This window comes from Lynx canadensis, chromosome D1, assembly GCF_007474595.2.
Source record: "Lynx canadensis isolate LIC74 chromosome D1, mLynCan4.pri.v2, whole genome shotgun sequence".
In the NCBI taxonomy this organism is placed as follows: Eukaryota; Metazoa; Chordata; class Mammalia; order Carnivora; family Felidae; genus Lynx; species Lynx canadensis.
In genome coordinates, this window is record NC_044312.2 from 76,803,579 (window position 1) to 76,824,166 (window position 20,588).

At 40.7% G+C, this 20,588-nt stretch overlaps 1 protein-coding gene across 1 annotated transcript in view; it reads left to right on the top strand.

Moving 5' to 3' along the window:
• NELL1 (neural EGFL like 1) overlaps window positions 1-20,588 on the top strand; it is a 900,960-nt gene that overhangs the window by 402,609 nt on the left and 477,763 nt on the right. Inside the window, exon 13 of the mRNA XM_030333128.2 lies at window positions 16,442-16,567. Within this exon, the coding sequence (XP_030188988.1) occupies window positions 16,442-16,567 (126 nt within the window). The remainder of the gene's footprint in view (window positions 1-16,441; window positions 16,568-20,588) is intronic.

Genomic DNA, 20,588 nt, shown 5'->3' on the forward strand with positions numbered 1-20,588 from the left:
AGAGTCAGATGCTTAACTGAGCCATCCAGGTGCCCCTCTACTGGTGCTCTTCTTAATGTGATCACTGATGCTTCCCTGTCAGATCAATACCCTGCACATTGCCAGAAGGGTCTTTAAAAAGATGCATCATTGATCCTATCATGCTCTAGTTTAAAACCCTGTCATAATTCTATGTTAATTTATTCATTCATTTTACAAATCCAAGCAATGAACTTAGCAGTCAGAAATTGCTGTTCTCAACACCTGCACACCTCATTACTGTTTTATTTAGGAGTGACATAAAAATATTTCTAAATTCCCCCTTCCCCCAAACTGCTACCCCTCTAGCAGCTTGTATTTTCATGTAGTGCTGATATCCCCATTGGCCTCAGAAATGAAGTGCACCCTCCTTAGCATGGCGTTGAAGACCTGCCTTGATCTGACCTGTGGTCCCCCTTCCTCATGCTTTCCTGAGTTCTCTCTGGTTCCCCTACTACCTTTCTGTGCTGTGAAGTCACGTTCATTGATGTGTCTACTTCATGCCCTGGGTCTTTCCTTTGGTACTCTTTCTTCCAGGGATTCCTTGCCTTTCCAGGTCTTGCCTTTTCCCTTATCAATCTTGTGAACATTTCTTTGTTTTTTATGACCACTTGTGTCCATGCCCTTTGCTAGATAGAATTGCTCTTTACCTCTGTGTGACTGTTCCTTGCATTATTTCCTCTATGCTGCTTGCAGTGTTCTTCATTTATGCTTCTGTCTCCCCTGAGATGTGGAAGTCCTGACCAAGCTTGCCTTGTCTCTGTAACCACACCACCCAGTATAGCTGGGCCCAGGTGAGCACGCTGTCCCTCAGGAACTCACAGTGAAAACAACCGCCTGCCTTGTCCTGCTCCACCTATGACAGTGTAGCTGTCCTTGGGAAGCCCAGTGGCAATTCCTAGTGGAGATTTTTAGAGAGACTGGATGGTACCATTTGGTAGAACAATCTTCGCCTTGAATTAGGTGCTCCAGGGGTGTAGGTATGTAACACCCGAGGAAGAGGCTGCCATGGATTGAGCTCTGGTCCTGCTTTCTTTCTCCAGCCTTTTTACCCAGTACATTTTTGTAGGTAAGCATTAGATAATCAGTACCTTCCGATTCTGTTTCTATCCCCCTTCTCTCTTGCTCACTCTCTCTTCTGTGGAGCGAGGTGGATTTTAAAATTCTAAAATTTGTTTGCCACTCTTGAGCATGTCTCTGCTTTAGACCTCAAAATCTATCTAAAAGGACGGATCTCAGCATTTTTTTCTAACCTAGGAAATGCTATTATTATTATCATTGTAACATCATGGGTATTTAAATTTATTTTTCCAAAATTTTTTATTTACCTAAAGTAGGAAGACCAATTCATCTTTATCAGCCTTTAATGTAGTCAAAAATCTTATGTTATTTTGCCACTCCTGAAAGAGCTTTCCACTCAAAACACAGAAATTTTGAGTGTTTAAGCATAGGTGTTGTAATTTTTCACAACGTAGTGGAGTAAGACGTTACAGAACACTCCCCCCACCCCACCACAGGAAACAAAACAAAACAAAACTTCCACTCCATCATGTACTCCAAGCAGGCGCACCTGATCCCAGGCAGGGGAAAGGAAAAGTGAATTTGGGCAGAAGGTGGCACTCTTATTGTCACCAGTGGCACGTAGGGAGCTGTAGGGCGAGGAGGAAAATGACTTGCTCTTTTTACTTTGCGAAGGAATGAGTCAAGGGGCCTCAGCTGGCTCAGTGGATGAGTCACTGACAGGCAGAGGACAGTAACTTGAAGGGGTACTCATTATTGCTTGAGTCCCTCAGGCTGACTGGAGAGGAGAGTTGGCCTGGTAGTTTGTCAAGAACATCTACCTTTTAACCAAAAGAGAAGCAGCAGCTAAAGGCATTTATTGAGGTCTGAGATGCTGTGCAAGCTGCATATGTGTGTGATGCAGACTATCTCGTTGAATCTTCACTAAAACACTGTTTCTCAGATGTGGAAACCCAAGTTCAGAAACATTAGGTGACTTTCCCAGAGTAACACTAATTGGTAGCAAAGCTGGGATTTGAACTGAGATTTCACACATTTTTTTTTTTCTTTCTTTCTAGCTCTGTGACATTCAGCTGTTCAGAGGCATGGGTCTTTTTTCCTTCCTGAGAAAGGAGAATTGCAGGCTTGGATTTGTCCTGCACAACCCCACTCCCCTTTTTAAAGAACAGCTTTAGGAGTTAATCTACATACCAAAAATTTCGTTGATTTAAAGTCTAAAAATCAGCGTATTTTTTGATACACTGCATTATTTTACAAATTGTGAAATATGTATGAAGTAAAATTGTCCATTTTAGCCATTTTTAAGTGGACCATTTTTAAGTGCATGATGCATCACTTCCATACAACACCCAGTGCTCATCACAAGTACATTCTTTAATCCCATCACCTACTTAACCAGCCCCTCTCTCCCACCTCCCCTCTGGTAACCATCAGTTTGTTCTCTAATAGTTTGTTTCTTGATTTCCCTCTTTCATCCCCCCACTTTGTTCATTTGCTTTGTTTTCTTAAATTCCACATATGACTGAGATCATATGGTATTTGTCTTTTTCTGACCGAGTTTTTCACTTAGCATTGTACTCTCTAGCTCCATCCATGTTGTTGCCATTGGTAACTTTTCATTTGTTTTTATGGTTGGGTAATATTCCTATGCATGTGTGTACACACACATATATATACATACACAATATACATACACGACACCTTTTTTATCCATTCATCAACCAGTGGACACCAGGGATGTGTCCATAATTTGGCTCTTGTAGATTTTGCTGTTATAAACAATGGGGTGCATGTATCCCTTCGAAAATAGCCGCTCACAGGTGTGAACCGATACCTCCTTGTGGCTTTGATTTGCATTTCTTCAATTAATGTTGAGCACCTGTTATTCACTTGTTGGTCCTTTGTATGTCTAGGAAAATATCTATTTAGATTCTCAGGCTAATTTTTAATAGAACATTTTTCTATTGAGTTTTATATATTTTGGATATTAACCCCTTCTCAGAAGTGATTTACAAATACTTTCTCCCATTTCGTAGATTCATTTCATTTTGTTGATGCCTTCCTTTGCTGTGCAGAAGCTTTTTAGTTTGATGTAGTGTTTAATTCTGTTTTATGTACTGGGTTTCCAAGTTAGGTATTATTTCAAATAGAGGCAATTCAGTATAGAGAAGTGTTTTGTAAACTTTTTTTTCATTATCTGACCCCTAAGGTGTCTTTGAGACATTTTTTCCTTATCAGTCTCCCATGAAATTTTAATACCACAGAGAATCCATATATCTGTTCATGTATATTTGTCCTTGGGGAAATCACATACTTTTATAATATCTGAGATTTTTTTGCTCTCCCAAGAGCCGTGTTTTTAATCCCTTACAAATGATTTCACCCTAGTTGAGAGCAATGGCATGGAGATTAAAGCACCACGTCCGGAGCCAGGTCTGCCTGGACTTGAGTTCCAGCTCTGCCCCTTACTTGATATGTGACCTTGGGCAAGTTGTTTAGTCTCTCCATGCCTTAATTTCCTTATCTATAGACTTGAGATGCTAAAAAAACCTACTTCAGAGGGTTATTATGAGCATTAAATGAATTGGTATACGCAGGCTGCTGCCTGGTACTTACAGTGAGGGCTACCAGTTAGCTGTCAGTTTTGAAAGAGTTCTTTCATTCAAAAGTAGTTTAAGTAATGAACTAAATGGAAACCAGATTATCTTCCATTTCCTGCCTTTTGAGTGGTGGTTTTCATTCTACTTTTGGATTGCGTTTTCAGAGGAAAATGGGTTGAGTCATTATTCTGTGTTTGTTTTTTTCCCTCTTTTCTCCCCATTCATTAATTTTTATATTTTCTTTTTTTTAATTTTTTTTAATGTTTATTTATTTTTGAGACAGAGAGAGAGCATGAACAGGGGAGGGGCAGAGAGAGAGGGAGACACAGAATCCGAAGCAGGCTTCAGGCTCCGAGCTGTCAGCACAGAGCCCGACGCGGGGCTTGAACTCACAAACTGTGAGATCACGACCTGAGCCGAAGTCAGACGCTTAACTGACCGAGCCACCAGGCGCCCCATTTTTATATTTTCTCAACAACCACATTGTATAGGAGTCTGGACTTGGTGATTTTTAAGAAACAGCCTAAATACTATATGGCTTCGATTTTCATATTGGAGTAAATGGATTCATTCAAATGTGTAAGAATTTGGGATTCGGAATAATGTTGATTTCTGTTCAAGAAGATTATTTCATCTAGGGAATCTCATCATGTGGGAAGAAACACACAAGAAGTAGCTTGCCTTCTGAGTACATTCAGCTGATAGTCATTCATCATAAAGATGCTGGAACACAGGTATTAGTTTTATTGAATCCAAGTTGGGTTCATTAACTACATACTCATATGTCTATAGGACCCTGTTTATTTGTGTAATTCACAGTCTGGTATTTAATCACTGGTTAATTTGATGCTGTAGTGAATCAGTAAACTTCTGGTACCAGATCATTTATTTTTAAAAGACTAAAGCCTGTGCACTTTATTTTGACTGCATGGGAAGAGTAGTGAATAAATAATTTGGCCCCTTGTGACTACAGGAAATTGCTATTAATTAAATGGCAACCAAGGAAGGCAGATATTGAGAAGAGGGAAGCTAAGGTGGCTTGTAGAGAAGAAGAATAGATTAGATGCCAAGGGTTCAAATTCCCTGAGGTCACCTTCCAGCTGGTTAGCCTCTTATGCCTCCATAGGACAAAAATATGAATATATGCCTATCTGTATGGTACTTGTGAAGAGGAAATGAATACATGCAAAGTACTTAAAATGATGCTTGGCACAAAGTAGTGACCAATAAATTCTACTCACTATAAAGAATAGTTGCAACCAGAGATAAGAGGATATAGATGGCTTTGCCAGTGGTATGACACTTTTCCATCTCATTTACTCTTGGGTGACTTTCCTTTATCTTTGTAAAGCAAGAGAATAGCTGGCCAACATCTCCCCATTTCGCCCATATCCCAGCCCCTGAAAGCCACCATTCTAGCCTCTGTTTCTATATGACTTTTTGAAAAATTCCATATATGAGTGGTATTGCACAATTTTTTGTCTTTCTCAATTTATTTCGCTTAGCATAATAACCCTCAAGGTCCATGCATGTTGTCTCAAATGGTAGGATTTCCTTTTTTCTCATGGATGAGTTATATTCCTTTGTGTATCTAGGTACATACACCATCTTCTTTATCCATTCATCTTTTGATGATTTAAATGTACCAACTTCCAGTTACAAGATGAATAAGTTCCTGGTATCTAATATACAGCATGCTGATTCTAGTTAATAATTTCATATATTTGAAAGTTACTAAAAGAGTAGATGTTAAATCTTATCACCACACACACACAAATGGCAGTTATGTAATGTGATAGAAGCATTAGCTAAGGCTATGGTGGTAATCATTTTGCAATATTTAAAGTGTATCCTACTTATATGTTTTACATCTTAAAGTTACACAATGTTATATGTCAATTATATCTCAATAAAGCTGTGGGGGAAACAAAGATTTGCTGCCTAATTCAATCAGTGATAAGAGAAGGTGATCAGCATTTTATGAAGACATTCTGTTGCCTTCTCAAGACTCAAATACCTTGTGGGTGAATTTTTCCCCTTGTTGGAAAAGTCACTTCTTTCTGTAGTAGAACTTAGGTTGCACTAACAAGCTTCATGTTCATGTGACTGTCTCTCTGCTAGATTTGATTCTTTTGGGGCTGGCTTTTTTACTTAGCGTGAAAGCCAGAAAACAGGGACCACATCCCTCTGACCTTTGGATCTACTGCCTATGGAATCCAGCAGTCTCTTAATACCTCTTGAATTTCCTTTCCCAAATGTAGGGAAGACAAGAGACCATTGTAGCTTCTACATTTCCAATGTTTTCTTTGGTTAATCCAACTGATAACTCATGAGAAAACCCTGGACCTCTTTGGAAGAACTCACTGATTTTGTTGGTACCATTGGCTGAAGTAGAATTCAGATACTGATGGATTCAGATAGGCTGGGCACAGCCTGAGGCCAAAAGTAGATTAACTTTCACTCACTGTGCTGCTTTCCTTGCAGACACTCCGAATAAGGTTATGGACACTCTCAAAAGTCAGAATGTCAGGCTGGGAAAAAATCTGAGGGTGCTGTCTTATAATACTTTTGCGCTGTCAGCTAGAAATTGGTATGCTTTGATTTCCAATGGCACAAAGAGATATGTTGTTTTATGACAAAATTTGATTCTGAAATTGAGCACAGTAGGGAAAATAAACATATTAGCATGATTTTTTCAAATATCTGACATAGCTATGTTTGGAAAATACATTTAAATGTCAGAAAATCCAATAATCTAATTTCTGCATTATGGTCTATTTAACTATAAAAACACTCCTTTACTATGCATGTGATGACCAAAAGGTTACTTGAATTTTTAATCTGCAAATATTTGACTTGGCAGGCGAGCTATTTGTTTGACACATACCTTAGAAGATGATGTAAAAACCCATTTCACCAGGCAACAGAGAAATTTAACAAGTAATTTCATTAGCTTTGGAGCTGCCATAACAAAATGGTACAGATTGGTGGTTAAATAACAGAAATGAATTGACTCGCTCTCCTGGTGGCTAGAAGTCTGAGATTAGGGTGCCACCATGGTTGGATGTCTTGTGAAGGCTCTCCTGGCCAGCAGCTTATTGTCTTCTCCTTGTGTCCTCACATGGGAGAAAGCAAGGGTGTAAGCTATCTAGAATCTCTTTTTTTTTTTTTCAGTATATGAAATTTATTGTCAAATTGGTTTCCAATCAACACCCAGTGCTTATCCCAAAAGGTGCCCTCCTCAACACCCATCACCCACTCTCCCCTCCCTCCCACCCCCCATCAACCCTCAGTTATCAGTTTTTAAGAGTCTCTTATGTTTTGGCTCTCTCCCACTCTAACCTTTTTTTTTTTTGTTTTTTTTTTTTCCTTCCCCTCCCCGATGGGTTTCTCTTAAGTTTCTCAGGATCCACATAAGAGTGAAAACATATAGTATCTGTCTTAGAATCTCTTCTTCTAAGAGCACAAATCTCATCTTGAGGCACCACTCTCATGATGTTATCGAAATATAATTACCCCCCAGAGGCCCCGTCTCCAAATACCATTGTATTGAAGGTTAGGGCTTCAACCTATTTGGGGGGACACAGTTCAGTCCATAGAGATTATCTAGACACCTCCCTGGGTTGTCTTGTCATTTCCCCCCTTCTCTCTCCTTCTTTTCCTTCTTTCTTCCTTGTCCTCCTCCTCCCTTCTTGTCTTCCTTCCTCCTTTTCTTCCTTTTCCTCCTTTTCTTCCTTTTTTCCTTTCTCCCTTCTGTACCTTTTTTCTTTCTGCCACTAAAGCTCCTTGTGATAACGTGCTTTAAGGAATAAGCATTCGTGGATTGAAGCTGATAGATACATTTTGCCTCATTTGAAGTATTTGGGGAAAAACTGGAGCAAAACTTCTAAAAAATTAATGCTTGGATATGCAACTTCTCTAGAAGGATCATCGATCTAGCCCACAATCTCTGAGAGGTAGTACTCTAGAGTGAAGAGTATAAACTCTGGACCCATCCTACCTGCTCTGCTGGCAGTTCAGGAGTATCTCTTAGCTATGTGACTTGAGACAATTTACCAAACATTCTCTTTCTTTCTTTCTTTCTTTCTTTCTTTCTTTCTTTCTATCTATCTATCTATCTATCTATCTATCTTTGAGACAGAGAGTGACAGAGCATGAGCAGGGGAGGGGCAGAGAGAGAGGGAGACACAGAATCTGAAGCAGGCTCCAGGCCCTGAGCTGTTAGCACAGAGCCCGACATGGGGCTTGAACTCAGGAATGGTGAGATCATGACCTGAGCCTAAGTTGGACACTTAACTGACTGAGACACCCAGGCGCCCCCCAAACATTTCTAAACTGTGCTTAGCACATAGTAAGTGCTATGCAATGATGTTCCTTATTACTCCATCATGGCATTATCCAGAAGGAGCTCTGATTGTCCACAGTCCAAACTCTTGCTGTCATCTTTCCACCACTGAGGTTCAGTGTCCCTTTTTATGTGTTATTGGCTTCATACTGTGCTTTTTCCCTATAAAAGAGAGCCATTTCTTTGTTCTTGGAAGTAGGAAAATAAGATAGATGTATGTTTTATGAATAATGAGAGACTTTATTTCTTTGTGGGAGGGGTGTATTTTGCATAGATATCAGCTACCTGGCTTCTGTTAGGCATTTTGTTTATATTCCTAAATTCTATAGGCATTTTATTTTTCTCCCCTTGCTTCAGAAGAAAACTGTAATTATAGAGAAACATGGAACATTGGATAAAGCACTAGTTCACAGCTAGAAGACCTTGATTCTGTTATCAGCTCAATGATTATCTGTATATGTTTGGGGCTCTGTTTCTATCTTCTCTGGGCTTCTGTTCCCTCATCTGAAAAAGGGCATAATCCTATTTTTTCTGCCTGACTGGATTTTTATAAGTGCAAGTCAGAGATAAAATAGGCCCCAACTTTAAAAAAATATCCAGTATGACACAGATGGAGAGTATTCACAATTCTAATATAACAACTGACTGGCCAATGCCACCATGTTTTTATAAGTCATGATGTCTGCGAAGACAGGAGATTAAAGTCTGGTAGAATTGCTCTGCAAGTTACCTTACTTGTCTATGGAGAATTTGCCCAGATCCATGCTTTTTGTGAATATATGTTTGCTAGTTCTGGCTGCTTTTGGTTTGCAGGGGAGATGCCAACTCAGTTGATACAGGTAATGAAAGAACAGTGAGAAGACTTAGGTCATCTGAATAGTATTTTCTAGGACCTGTATCTTGGGAAAGGCATCTGGAGCATCTGTCAACTTCTTAAAACAGGAGAAGAGATGGGTAGCTCAAGAGAAAGTGCTTTGGAAGCAGGCTTTTATGATCTGTGGACAGAAAAACTTGAATGTGTAAAGAACTTTAGAACAGGGAACTGGTAGGCTTTAGATACTCTCTGGTCCAAGTCCCTAATTTTATATATGGGAAAACCAAGGTCTAGAGAAGAAGTGACCTGCCAGGGCTATAGTTAGCTAACAGAAAAAGCAGGAGGATAGCTTTACTCTTGACTGTCATTCCAGGGCTCTTGGTCCAGCAGTCAGAGTGGAACAAGTATGCTTCTTGGAGTCACCGAGATCTGAGTTGAAATTCTAGGTACCCTATATGTAGTTGTTGATGCTAGTGCATGGGATGGGAATAATTAGATAGGATCTCCACAGTGCTTGATACAGAGCACAGTCTCAGTAAATCTTGCTTTTCTTTCCTCTTTCTGTTTCTTTTTTTAAATGTGCATGAAGAGTAGGCATAACCACCTCCCACCAACCCCCTGAGTCCAACCTTTGGACGTTGCCTTTTTCTAGGAAATTCTTAGGAGCAAGTCTGAGTAGATCACACATTTTTATTAAAAGAATTATTTACATTTGCTTCCCAGCTACCCAGACTTTCCTTTGCTACCCAGACCTTGAACTCTAATTTAATGATGATAATGCTAAATTTGGGTCTGTGTTTGCTCTGAACTCTTATGCAGATGGAGGCTGGTGATGTATGAAGAATCATTACGCCACATCAAGTTTTGTTTTAAAGTCCATAAGTACACCTTTTTAAAATGAAAACAAACTACTTCACCATCCTGGGGAGGGACATAAATCATGTATTTTTATTACCTCAAAAGACCACCAGAAGATGAGCTCTAATATTTCAAAGGTGACAAGCAATCTATACGAATAAATCGTAATTCGAGCCCCATTATACTCGAGCTGATATATACTGCAGTCGGGTTTATAGATGTTTCTCTAAAAATATTAAAAAGAAGAAAACAACCAGGCCTTTTGTCGCTAGTTTCTAATTCTATAGGAGGCAATCAGTCTTAAGCTACCAGCATAAAGACTGTATCAAGCTGTGGGCTAAAAAAGCTGGGAGCAGAAGGCGCCTACCTGTTTTGGGGCTCCGGGTCACTGGAGTCTTAAGTGTGAAAGTGTTAAGATCTCTTTAAAAGAGCCAAAGAAGCAGTGATACATGATGTAGCATTGCTATTTTAACAGAGTGTAACACCAGACCAAATGTTATGAACGGCATTGCACGCAGACCTAGAATTTGAAGATCTTCTTGTTTACATATGCTTCCTGGCAGCATCAGGTGTATGTAACAGAGTCCTAGGATGGAATTGCTAGTGAGGGCTAGAACTGGCACCGTGAGAACAGTGCCCACTTTGAAGTCAGACTATGTGGATTTAAGCCCAGGCTCTTATGCTTACTGACTTGGTGCCTTGGGCAAGTGACCTAATAATCTGAGCCTCAGTTCCCTCATCATGGTGTGGGGCCACCTACTTAATTCAAGAGGAATACATGAAGTGATGAGATGCCATCTGTGAAATACCTAGCATAGTATCTGATACAAAGAAATGACAGCTATTTATTGAGGATTAGCCGGGTGCCGGGGGGCTGTTCCTAATTTTATCCTATGAGGTTATATACATTGAACCTCTTACTCATTTTGGTATTACCCTGGGCCTAATGGTGTGGGTTTTTTTTTTTGTTTTGTTTTGTTTTTGTTTTTAGTCCATTCATCCCTCCAGTAGTCAGGTTAACTGTGGTTCTTCTTATAACAACTTCCTAGATGGTTTGAGACGTTTATTAGCTTGAACCTGGACTGGAGTGTGTCCAACTCACACCTTGAGGTTCAGCCTCAGGCTTAGCCTTTTCTTGTCTTCTGGTTTTTGGGTGAATATCACACCTGGAAAGACCATTGTTTGAGAAAGAAATCTGCTTCAGGCAGAGCATCAGCACCACCTGGACAAAGGTCAGATGGCTTTCAGGTTAAAATCTTTGGTGCTTTGGGTCGTATGCAGTTTCTTTCTCTGAGTTTCAGTTCATTCTTTCATTAGGCAGTTGTGTTCGTGTGTTCATGTGCTTGTTTTTGTAATTATTCATTACCTTTCAGAATCTTTGTGAACAATAAGCCAACGTTCGTCTTCGGCTCATTTTAAAAATCTCAGCTCACTAGTTCTCAAGATTGTTTTCTTAGGATATCTCAATTCTCTGAAGATGTTTGTTAATTCTGTTTTGATTCTTTCTATAATCAGATTTGCTTTTGAAGCACTCTTGAGTCCTACTGAAACTGTCTGCAGGGTTGTGCCTTTCCCTGACAATAGAGAGGCAATTTTTCTTTTGGCAAATGTGTTGCCATTCTATCTCCAGCCCCATCCTAAAACCAGGGAAGTTCTCAATTCCTTCCTTGCTTTTAGCTCCTCGTCCCAAGGGAACCAGCTAGCTGATTCTAAACACTTTACAGTTTTTTTGTTTTTCTCCCCTCTGCATTAGTTATACCACGAGGTGGTTTTTATATCTGGTGTTTGCATGATGGGGGATAAGCAACAAATAGGTTGTAACAGTTGAATTTTCTGGTACATTCATCAACCTTTCTGCTTTATTTGGTGCTGTCTCTTTCTGGAATGGTACCTGGAAATTAGGACATATGCAAGAGCTGAGATTATCAGTGATATGAATTGAAAACGAAACCAACTGAAAGACACTTCACCATAGCAGCAGGGATGTATGACCCGGGGTCCTGTGTGAGACCCCATGCATGTAGAGAGTAAAGGTTGGGTAAGTCTATGGGAGAAATTCTCACTGGGGTTTTCTCACCATCCCCTTGTTCTGTTTTTGAAAATAGTTTTATTTAGGGCCTTTGAAATCTATGAAAAAGAGCAATGGTTCGGCTGTTTGAATCAAAATAAGCTTGTTGCAGCCAAGTAAGTCCTTCAAATCTAGATGAGGCAGATACCTCTCATTAGTTATCCAGAGGCCTCAGGGAAATGAAGCAGGAGTTTCTCTCTGGGTGGAGCTGACAAGGGTCCATGACAGGGAAACACTCATTGCAGTCAGCAGCCTGGTTGGTGGCTGTGGCCCATGGGCTGAAGATTGAATTGCCTCTAAGGCAAGTCCTGACTAGTTTCTCATCTTAAAGAATGCCTGGGCACCCCGGCAGAATGAGATGGAGTTCAGTGTGGCCGTCTCTCTGTGAGTAAAATACCAACGTGTTTAGCCTTCAGCTTGCCCAGCTCCAATCCATTTTCTTCAGTACAGCTGACTGATATTTTAAAAACAGAAATTGGTTTATGTCACCACCCTGATTAAAGTCTAGACTCCTTCCCATGGCCCACAAGGCTCAGCAGGATCTGGCCTGAGCTTATCTTTCCAGTTGTACTTTAAACAGACAAAGCTCCTTCCTCTCATGCTTCTCATTCTTCTCTGTCTGGTATGTTATTCTTCTCCCCTTTACCTGTTGGACTTGTGTTTTAGGTCTTGGATGAAGCCTCACTTCCACAGAGACTGCTCCTCTGGCCCTCTCAGCCTGGATCAAAGCCCCCTGGTAAAAGACCTCACATTCTTGGTAGGACTTAACAAGTTTTGCTCAATGTCTTGCTAGGCTGTGAGGTTTGTGGTGGCATTTTGTTCATCCTCTGCTTCAGGGCTTGGCAGAGGGCTAATTAATGTTCACGACTCAGTGATTCTCTCCCTTCCTGACTCTGCACAGACAAAAAGTTTAGTCTCTGTAGTTTCCCTTCTTTTCCCCCGCCTCCAGTCTCTACGTGGTGAATTTCTGTGCATCTTTTAAGATCAAGCTTAAGGATCTCATTTTTGAGATGCTATTCTTAGTCACCCTCTATACCAGCCAGGGTGGGCTCAATGGCTTAAATCAGTGAAAGCGTATTTCTAGTTCATGCAACATGTTCACCAAGCTTGTGTGGTTGCCTATGCCTCACTCAGGGACCCAGGCTCAAAGAGTCTCCATCTTTGTGCTGCCATGATTTCCAACGCCAGAACAAGAAAATGTGGTAAGTCAGGCGCTGGCTCTTAATATTTCCACCTGGAAGTGTTGTGCTTTGTTCAGACTTCATGATCACTCATACAGCTCTGCTTAGCTTCCAAGAGGATGGGGAAGCACAGTTGTGTGATGTGCTCAGGAGGAGGAAAACTGTTAATATCTGTTCGATGAACAGCACTAATGCCAACCAACTTCCTCCAGTACCTGGCTTCTCTTGGTGTTCCCAGCCTCTCACTTACAACGATCTATTCTTCCACTCCCCCATAGTCCTGGGAAAGACCTTGTAATCACCAATAACTGAATCACTTTCAAAATATTAATGTTAGGCACACTGCTTTGTAACCCCTCCTCTAGCTTTCTAGCTCATGTGTTCTAGACCCTCACTGTAACTACACCTTGCCTCCATTAGGATTGCTGCGGCAGTTTGGGTTCCCCCAGAAGCAAACTTGGCAATGGAGACTGGAGTGCAGGAAGTTTATTAGAGAGTGCTGTAGGGATGAATGCCTCTGGGGAAGGGAATAATGTAGGATTGGGCAGAGGGAAAAGTTAGCTCAGTCTCACTGAGTGCTCTGAAATCTGGATGGTCCTTTAGAATTCTCTTGAGTTCGGGATGAATGAGAACTAATCTTTGTAGGTCGCTCCCAGGATGGAAGTGTGACTGTGACTGTATAATCTCTCACTGGCCAAGGACAATTTCCTTAAAAGGATAACAGCTGAAGATTGTTAGCAGGCAGTATTCCCCTTAGCTGGGGGATTAAATTCTTTAGTTCTGAAGTGAGATCTCAGGAGTGTAACACAGTGTCCACCCCTAATTTTAATGCATTTACAGCTGTCTACCTCCTTCTTCATGTCCTCACATCTCTCCTCAATAGCCGGGATTCCTTCCTACTTCATTATCATCACCTCTTTCTTAATACCCTCAATTCTCTCATATCTGTCTTTACCCATTATATTTGCATAAAAACTCCTTTAACTTTCCACCTACCGTGCTATTGCCCCAAAATATCTGAATGAGACTGGAGAAAACACATGGCCATGCTGACTGCTGTCACTTAATGCACTTTTGACTGCAAATCACAGTAGCTCTTCAGCCACCTTCCCACATGCTCTAGTAAATTTTTGTTCCTTTTTTTCAAAATGACTGTTTTTTAATACCATTTCCTCTCTCCTTAAATATCCGATATGCCCTCCCTTTCTTGATTCTCAAATGTTACCCTCTCTTTGCATTTCACTGAGAAAATAAAAATAAGTGAGGGAGAACTACTTTGTCTCCCAGCCACCAAATAAGCCAGCCATCTCCACCTCTTTGCTTCTCTCAGCTTCATTCTTGTTTTGAAGGTGATGTGTTCCATCTGCATGCTGGAGCACAGTCCCTCTTGCCTTCTTCCCCAGGACTTTGCTCCTCCAGTGATCTCTCTCTTCAACATCATCAGTTCGCTTCACTTGTATTGAATCCTTCCCAACAGCCTGCAAATGTGCTGTGATCTCTTCCATCTGTAAATAAGACTCTGTCTACACCAAGTCTCCCCAGAGCTGCTCCTCCATTTTTCCTTATGGGAAAAAAAAAATCTCAAAAAGTTTGCCTTGTTTTTCTCTCTTCCCTCATCTTCCATTCTCTCTTTAATGGACTCCAGTCAGGCTTTTCTCTACCACTTTCCCAAATCTACTCTTATTAGGTCAAGGTCAGTGGTGAACTACTTCTTGCCAAATCCAGTGGTTGGTTATGTCTTTATCTTATTCAGCAGGTGACAAAAATAATCGTTAGTCCTTTCCTGAAATACTCCTCTCGACTTTTATGGTATCCGCCGGTCTGTGAAGCAAAAATGCTTAAATGATGCCAGGAACCGACTTGTTAAAAGAATTCTAATGTCCTGGGTGCCAGAGAGATCCAAACCGTATCTCATGCTCATGTGCAGCTACTATTCTGTCTTAAGTTTGTGGGAGAGTTCCCTCCACACCTTAGCTTGATGTAATCTTATTATATAGTTTTAATATTCCTTTTGTCCATTTATTTTAATTGTGCATTGTCTTGGATCATCTTTGAAAGCACATGATCTTGTGCAAGTATAACACTTGGTTTATTGCCTGAATCATTTCTCTAATTTCTGGTGTTTTGTTCTTTATAGTTATGGAAGTCTTGCTAACTGCAAGTGTCCTTCTAGGACCTCGATTACTGCACAATAACTTCTGTTTATAGGCTGAGAGATGTTTAGTGCTTAAAAGAATCTGGTGTTACTTCAGTGTGTTTTATCAGGAAGTGAGTCAATCTACTTTTACTTTTAATATAGATAAATGAGATTATAGGTGTTTTTGTCTTCTGTTTCTACACATGAAGCGTATTAGGACTTCAGTGATTACCTTAATAGTAACACTGTGGTTGACTATCATCTTCAAGGTGCTTTCATTAAGTAAATCATCATAAACGATTGACTTCTGAGTTCCACTCCTGGGTGTAGCATGTTCTAACAGGATGGTATATATTTTTGCCACATATTTAACCTCTCTAAGCCTCAGTTGTCTACACTGCAAAATGTGGGTAGTGCTGTACTGTGATCGTGGAATTGTTTGTGGATTAAATTAGATAAGGAGTTTAAAGATGTAGGTTCAGAACTGGCCTGCATGACCAATTCACGAGAATTCTGGAACTCATACTGGTTAAATGGAAGTCACAGGCTAGTCAGTGGAAGAACCAGAACCAGAACTCACATTGTCTGTCTTAGATTCTTACACTGTGCTGCTCCCCCTTCCTCTCCTTCACACATAAGCAGTCTGAGTAAAATGAACGCAAAGCCATTTCTGAAAACAACTTCCAGAAAAGACTCAATTAAACTCTGTACTAAGGTTGTAGGTGATTCTAATTCTTCCCATGAATGCTTATGAGAAAGTAGGTGATGCTCTGACCTCTGTTCCAGAAAGAAAAAGATGTTTTTGCTGAATCAGCCCATTATTCTGTCTCATGGGATGAATCTCCAGGTCAAGGGATGAAAGGCATCAGTTTGCATTAGACCACAGCTGCTGTCTGTATTCAAAATACACCATGGGAGAAACTGGCTGCACCATCATTTTTTAACGGATTAAAGCATGTCTTAGTAAGACACATGAGCAGAGAAGCCTGGATTCCCTTGATCTCCCTGATAAAAGCTACACCATGTACAGTGGACATCTAATAAATATTAATTGGTATCAACTCATTGGACATAGAACTCCTTGATTTTGGATGTTTAAATCTAGCATCCTCCGTGGTGAGGGATTAGTAATAGTAGATTCAGTCTTCATACCTCTAGGTTTCTTAGCTGTTGTGTCTCACTGTGCATCTTTCTGGAAATACTTTCAGCTCAAGATGGGATCTGATGCACTTGAATGCAGCTGAATTTGCATTTAAGATTTTGTGTTTAATGCATCTTGCATTTTCTCTTAGGTTTGTTGGGCATTTGCCTTTTTAAATTTCATTGCAACATGGTTACATGATAGTTCCGTCATTCACCTCACTGTGATATTGCTTCTTTTTTTCTTTTTCCTCCTTCAGATATTGATGAGTGTGCAGCTAAGATGCATTACTGTCATGCCAATACTGTGTGTGTCAACTTGCCTGGGTTATATCGCTGTGACTGTGTCCCGGGATACATTCGCGTGGATGACTTCTCCTGTACAGGTGAGACTGAAGAACCAACACTGTTTTTGTGATTCAGCCCTTCTCTGCCCCATCTGTGTTTTGTTAAATTTAGATCCAAGTGTTGTCACCTAATTGGTTTTTCTCTTGCATTATTTTACCCTCACCTTTAGAGAAAAAAGTGATAAAAGAAATTTTATCTGCGCAATTTATTTCTACTCCTAGTATGTGTGTGTGTGTGTGTGTGTGTGTGTGTGTGTGTGTGTGTGCGTGCGCGCGCATGCGTGCTCGGGTCTTTGATTTGAATTTGAAGTCCCCTGTTGCCTATAGTAACGTTGAGGGACGTAGAGACATCAGTTTTAAGAATAGAAAAGTATCAATCTATTTTCCTTCCATCATGATGAAATGTTTTCGTATATAAGAAAATGTACTTTGTTCCCACTGGAAAAGACAAAGATTTGATTTAGAGGGGGAGAAGGAGTATCTGGTGAGCAGAGATTGGGCAAATAGGGGAGCTGCTCAAGACTCTTGATTGACAAATACCGATGGTGTCTCCCCTATATGGCGGGGCTGTCAGCCCTAAACTGGAACTGCAAGGTTGTGTGGTCAGTGCCTTCATTGAGTAATGCTGGCTTTGTGAGGCGTTTGGTGGTAGGGGGAGGGGGGGTCCAATGTACTTCCGGTTATGTATATTGAGATATGAACTGTAAATTGCTTAGGGATTGTAGAAAGTTCTTCTTTTGGTCAAATATCTTTAACCAGTTTGTAACCTATAGGAAAACTGCCCCTTAAACATAAAATGTCAGTCATTTTGTACCTTTCCTTGACTCCTGCATCTTCATGTGTCCCAATAACGTTTGCATATAGACTGAATTTTTCACTCATGGGGCGCCTGGGTGGCTCAGTCGGTTAAGCTTCCATCTTCCGATTCAGGTCATGATCTCGCAGTCTGTGAGTTCAAGCCCTGCGTCGGGCTCTGTGCTGACAGCCCAGAGCCTGGAGCCTGCTTGAGATTCTATCCCCTCTGCCTCTCTGTCCCTTCCCCCATTGTGCGCTCTCTCTCTCTCTCTCTCTCTCTCTCTGTCAAAAATAAATAAGCTTTTTAATTTTTTTAATGTTTTGATTTATTTTTGAGACAGAGAGCATGAGCAGGGGAGGGGCAGAAAGAGAGGGAGACACAGAATCTGAAGCAGGCTCCAGGCTCTGAGCTGTCAGCACAGAATCCGACATGGGGCTCGAACTCACGGACTGTGAGATCATGACCTGAGCTGAAGTCAGACGCTTAACCGACTGAGCCACCCAGGTGCCCCAACAATAAATAAGCTTAAAAAAATTTTTTTACACTGAATTTTTCACTCAGAATGGACAGCCACTGTCACTGTATTTTATTGCAAATGACCTTTTCAGAAGTGCAGAAAGTTGCAAAAGTTAGGGAAGCATGTTTATATGTCCATGCAACCTTTTCCATTTATTTCTGTATATGTATAGGTTGCTATTTTTTGGCTAAGGAGCTAGTGATTCCAGATTGATGCAGGTTTCTGATGGCCACAGGTGGCCAGTCTCATTTATCTATCTTTTATGTAGTATAACTAAAGTTCCTGGAGAAAAAAGAGATTGTGTAAACATAGCATGCTGAGATCTAAACATTTTAACAGGGGACAAAACTCTTTGCGACCTGTAAACCAACACAATATGAAAATCTGATGTTCTCTATGATGGTTTCTCTGTTCTTAGTAAATCCAGGTCATCCTGATTTACCGTAACCCTATGGTTAGAAGGAACCAGTGAGTATTCTCCCAACACAGCATCACATATCATGCAACTTGATAAACCTTGATGAAGGTCCTTCTGTGTAGAGAGAGCTTGTCGAAATTGTATCAGAATATTGCCTGTTTTTACTTTTTCATTAAGGGAGGAAGACCAGAGCTTGGTGGTTCTTGAAAGCCTCTTAGGGATAGGTGCCCTGCCTGGTGGTTTATATATGGAACGAGATGGAAAATGTATTGTTTATAGAACTGGTTCCACAACTGCTTTTAGAAAGCAAAAGATAAGGATGTGGGTATCAGTGGGTACCCAAGCATCCCCCCTACTAAACAAAACAAGATACTGTGTAGCTCTGCAGAAAAAAACCTGTACAAACACACATCATACACATGCACGAAGTTTTTGTTGTGTGTGTGTATGTTTTGTCTCAGAGGGAATGGGTAAGTTAGAGCGAAAGAAAGAAAAACAAGAGGGAGTCAGAGAACAGTCACTAGTCGGAGAACAGAAGACCAGGTGCTGTGAAGGACAGAGGACCAGTGAAAACCTCCCTATGGAAGGAGAACTGAAAGGACTTTTAAGGGTGGGAATATTTAATGTGAGGTTTTTTTCATTGTTTTGCTATTCAGTAGGCAATGCAAGTTTTCCTTATGCCTTTCAAATCTTCAGCAAAGTGTACCTATCCTGCATGCTGGATGAGCCCTTCCCCTTCTACCCTGGTGGACGGCAGAAACGTGTGTATAGGATGTTGAGACCTCAGAGACAGAGGTACTCACTCTGAAGTAATTACTCCTGTCCCTTATCCGTGCACCCAACGTAAACTTCTACATCACTATCACAACAGTTTCCTTCTAGGAGTTTCTGAAGTCTTGAGGAGGGATTTGGAATTTCCATAGGTTGGAATTGGGAGTAAGGTCTTTTTCTTTAAGAAACTTTCTTTGATCCCAGTTTCCATCCTGCCTGCTGCCCCATCTTTTTTCTTTTATTCATGGCAAAACTTCTTAATTGTGATTACTGTCCTTGTTTACATTTGCTCACCTGGCATACCTTCCTTAACCTCCTCCACAGAAGGCTTTCATGCTCACTATTCCACAGAGGTTGTGTTTATCAAGGTCAGCCTTGAACTCCATTTTGTTAAATCCAGTGTTCTTATCTTCTGGGACCGCTCAACAGCATTGAGCGTTGACCACACCTTTCTCTTTTAAACACATCATTTTCTTGCCTTTCCCTATTTCCTGATTGTCTTTCTTCATCACTGCCGGTCCTGCCCAGGCTCCCTAGCTGTTTTTCTTTCTCTTTTCACATTTTTAAAGGTTAGAGTGCTGCAGAGCTCTGCCCTGGATCCTGTTTCTTTGTTCACCTACATATACTTTTTAGATGCCTTCATTTCATGTAGGACTTTCACAGCACTCCGTCGATACTTTCTCAGTTTCTATCGAGTACAATATTTTTTTCTGAGCTTCTGAATCCTATTCAAACGGACACCCACATGTAGATGTTTAAGAGGCATTTCATATTAACATGTTTAAGAATGAACTCTGGATTTCTTTCCATGTTGGTAAACTTCCTCTTTCAATTTTCCCCATCTCAGCAAATGAAAGCCTCATCTACCCAGTTTTTCAAGCCAGACAGCTAGGAGTTATACTGGATTCCTTCCTTCTCTTGCCCCTCCACCTTCAGTCCAAACACCAGTCTTACTCTACCCTCTACATCCTGTCCTAAATGTGTGCACTTCTGCCCATATGCTTTATTACCAAACTACTAGACCCCTGACACCACACTGGACTTTGTGTTCCATTCTTGCTCCACTATAACTCTCTCTTCATTCAGTAGCCAGGGCAAAGTTTTAAAAATAAGAATTCTACAAATATGCTTAAACTTCTCATGTAGTGTCCTATTACACAGAAAATCATATCCATCCTTACTTTTATATGAAACTCTATGTGGTTATTCTCCTTCCTGTCCCTATTACTTTATCTTGTACCAATTCCATCCTTGTCCATTATGTGGTGGCCACACTGACTTTTGGAGGTTTTTTATTTTTTTTCCCCATTCAACGTGCTTGTTTTCCCGTAGGACCTTTGCGTGAGCTCTGTCTCAGAAGTTTTTTCCTCTTGATAGCCCCATAACTGGCTCTTCCTTTGTCATGCAGGTGTCAACCTAAAAATGATAGGCCCAGAGAGACTTTCTCTGATTTGTATAATTAGCCACCCATTATCCTATCTCCTGGTTGTAATTCTTTATCACTTATCACCATGTAGAATTTTCATTTTTTATATGTGATTTTCAAAAATTGTCTCTT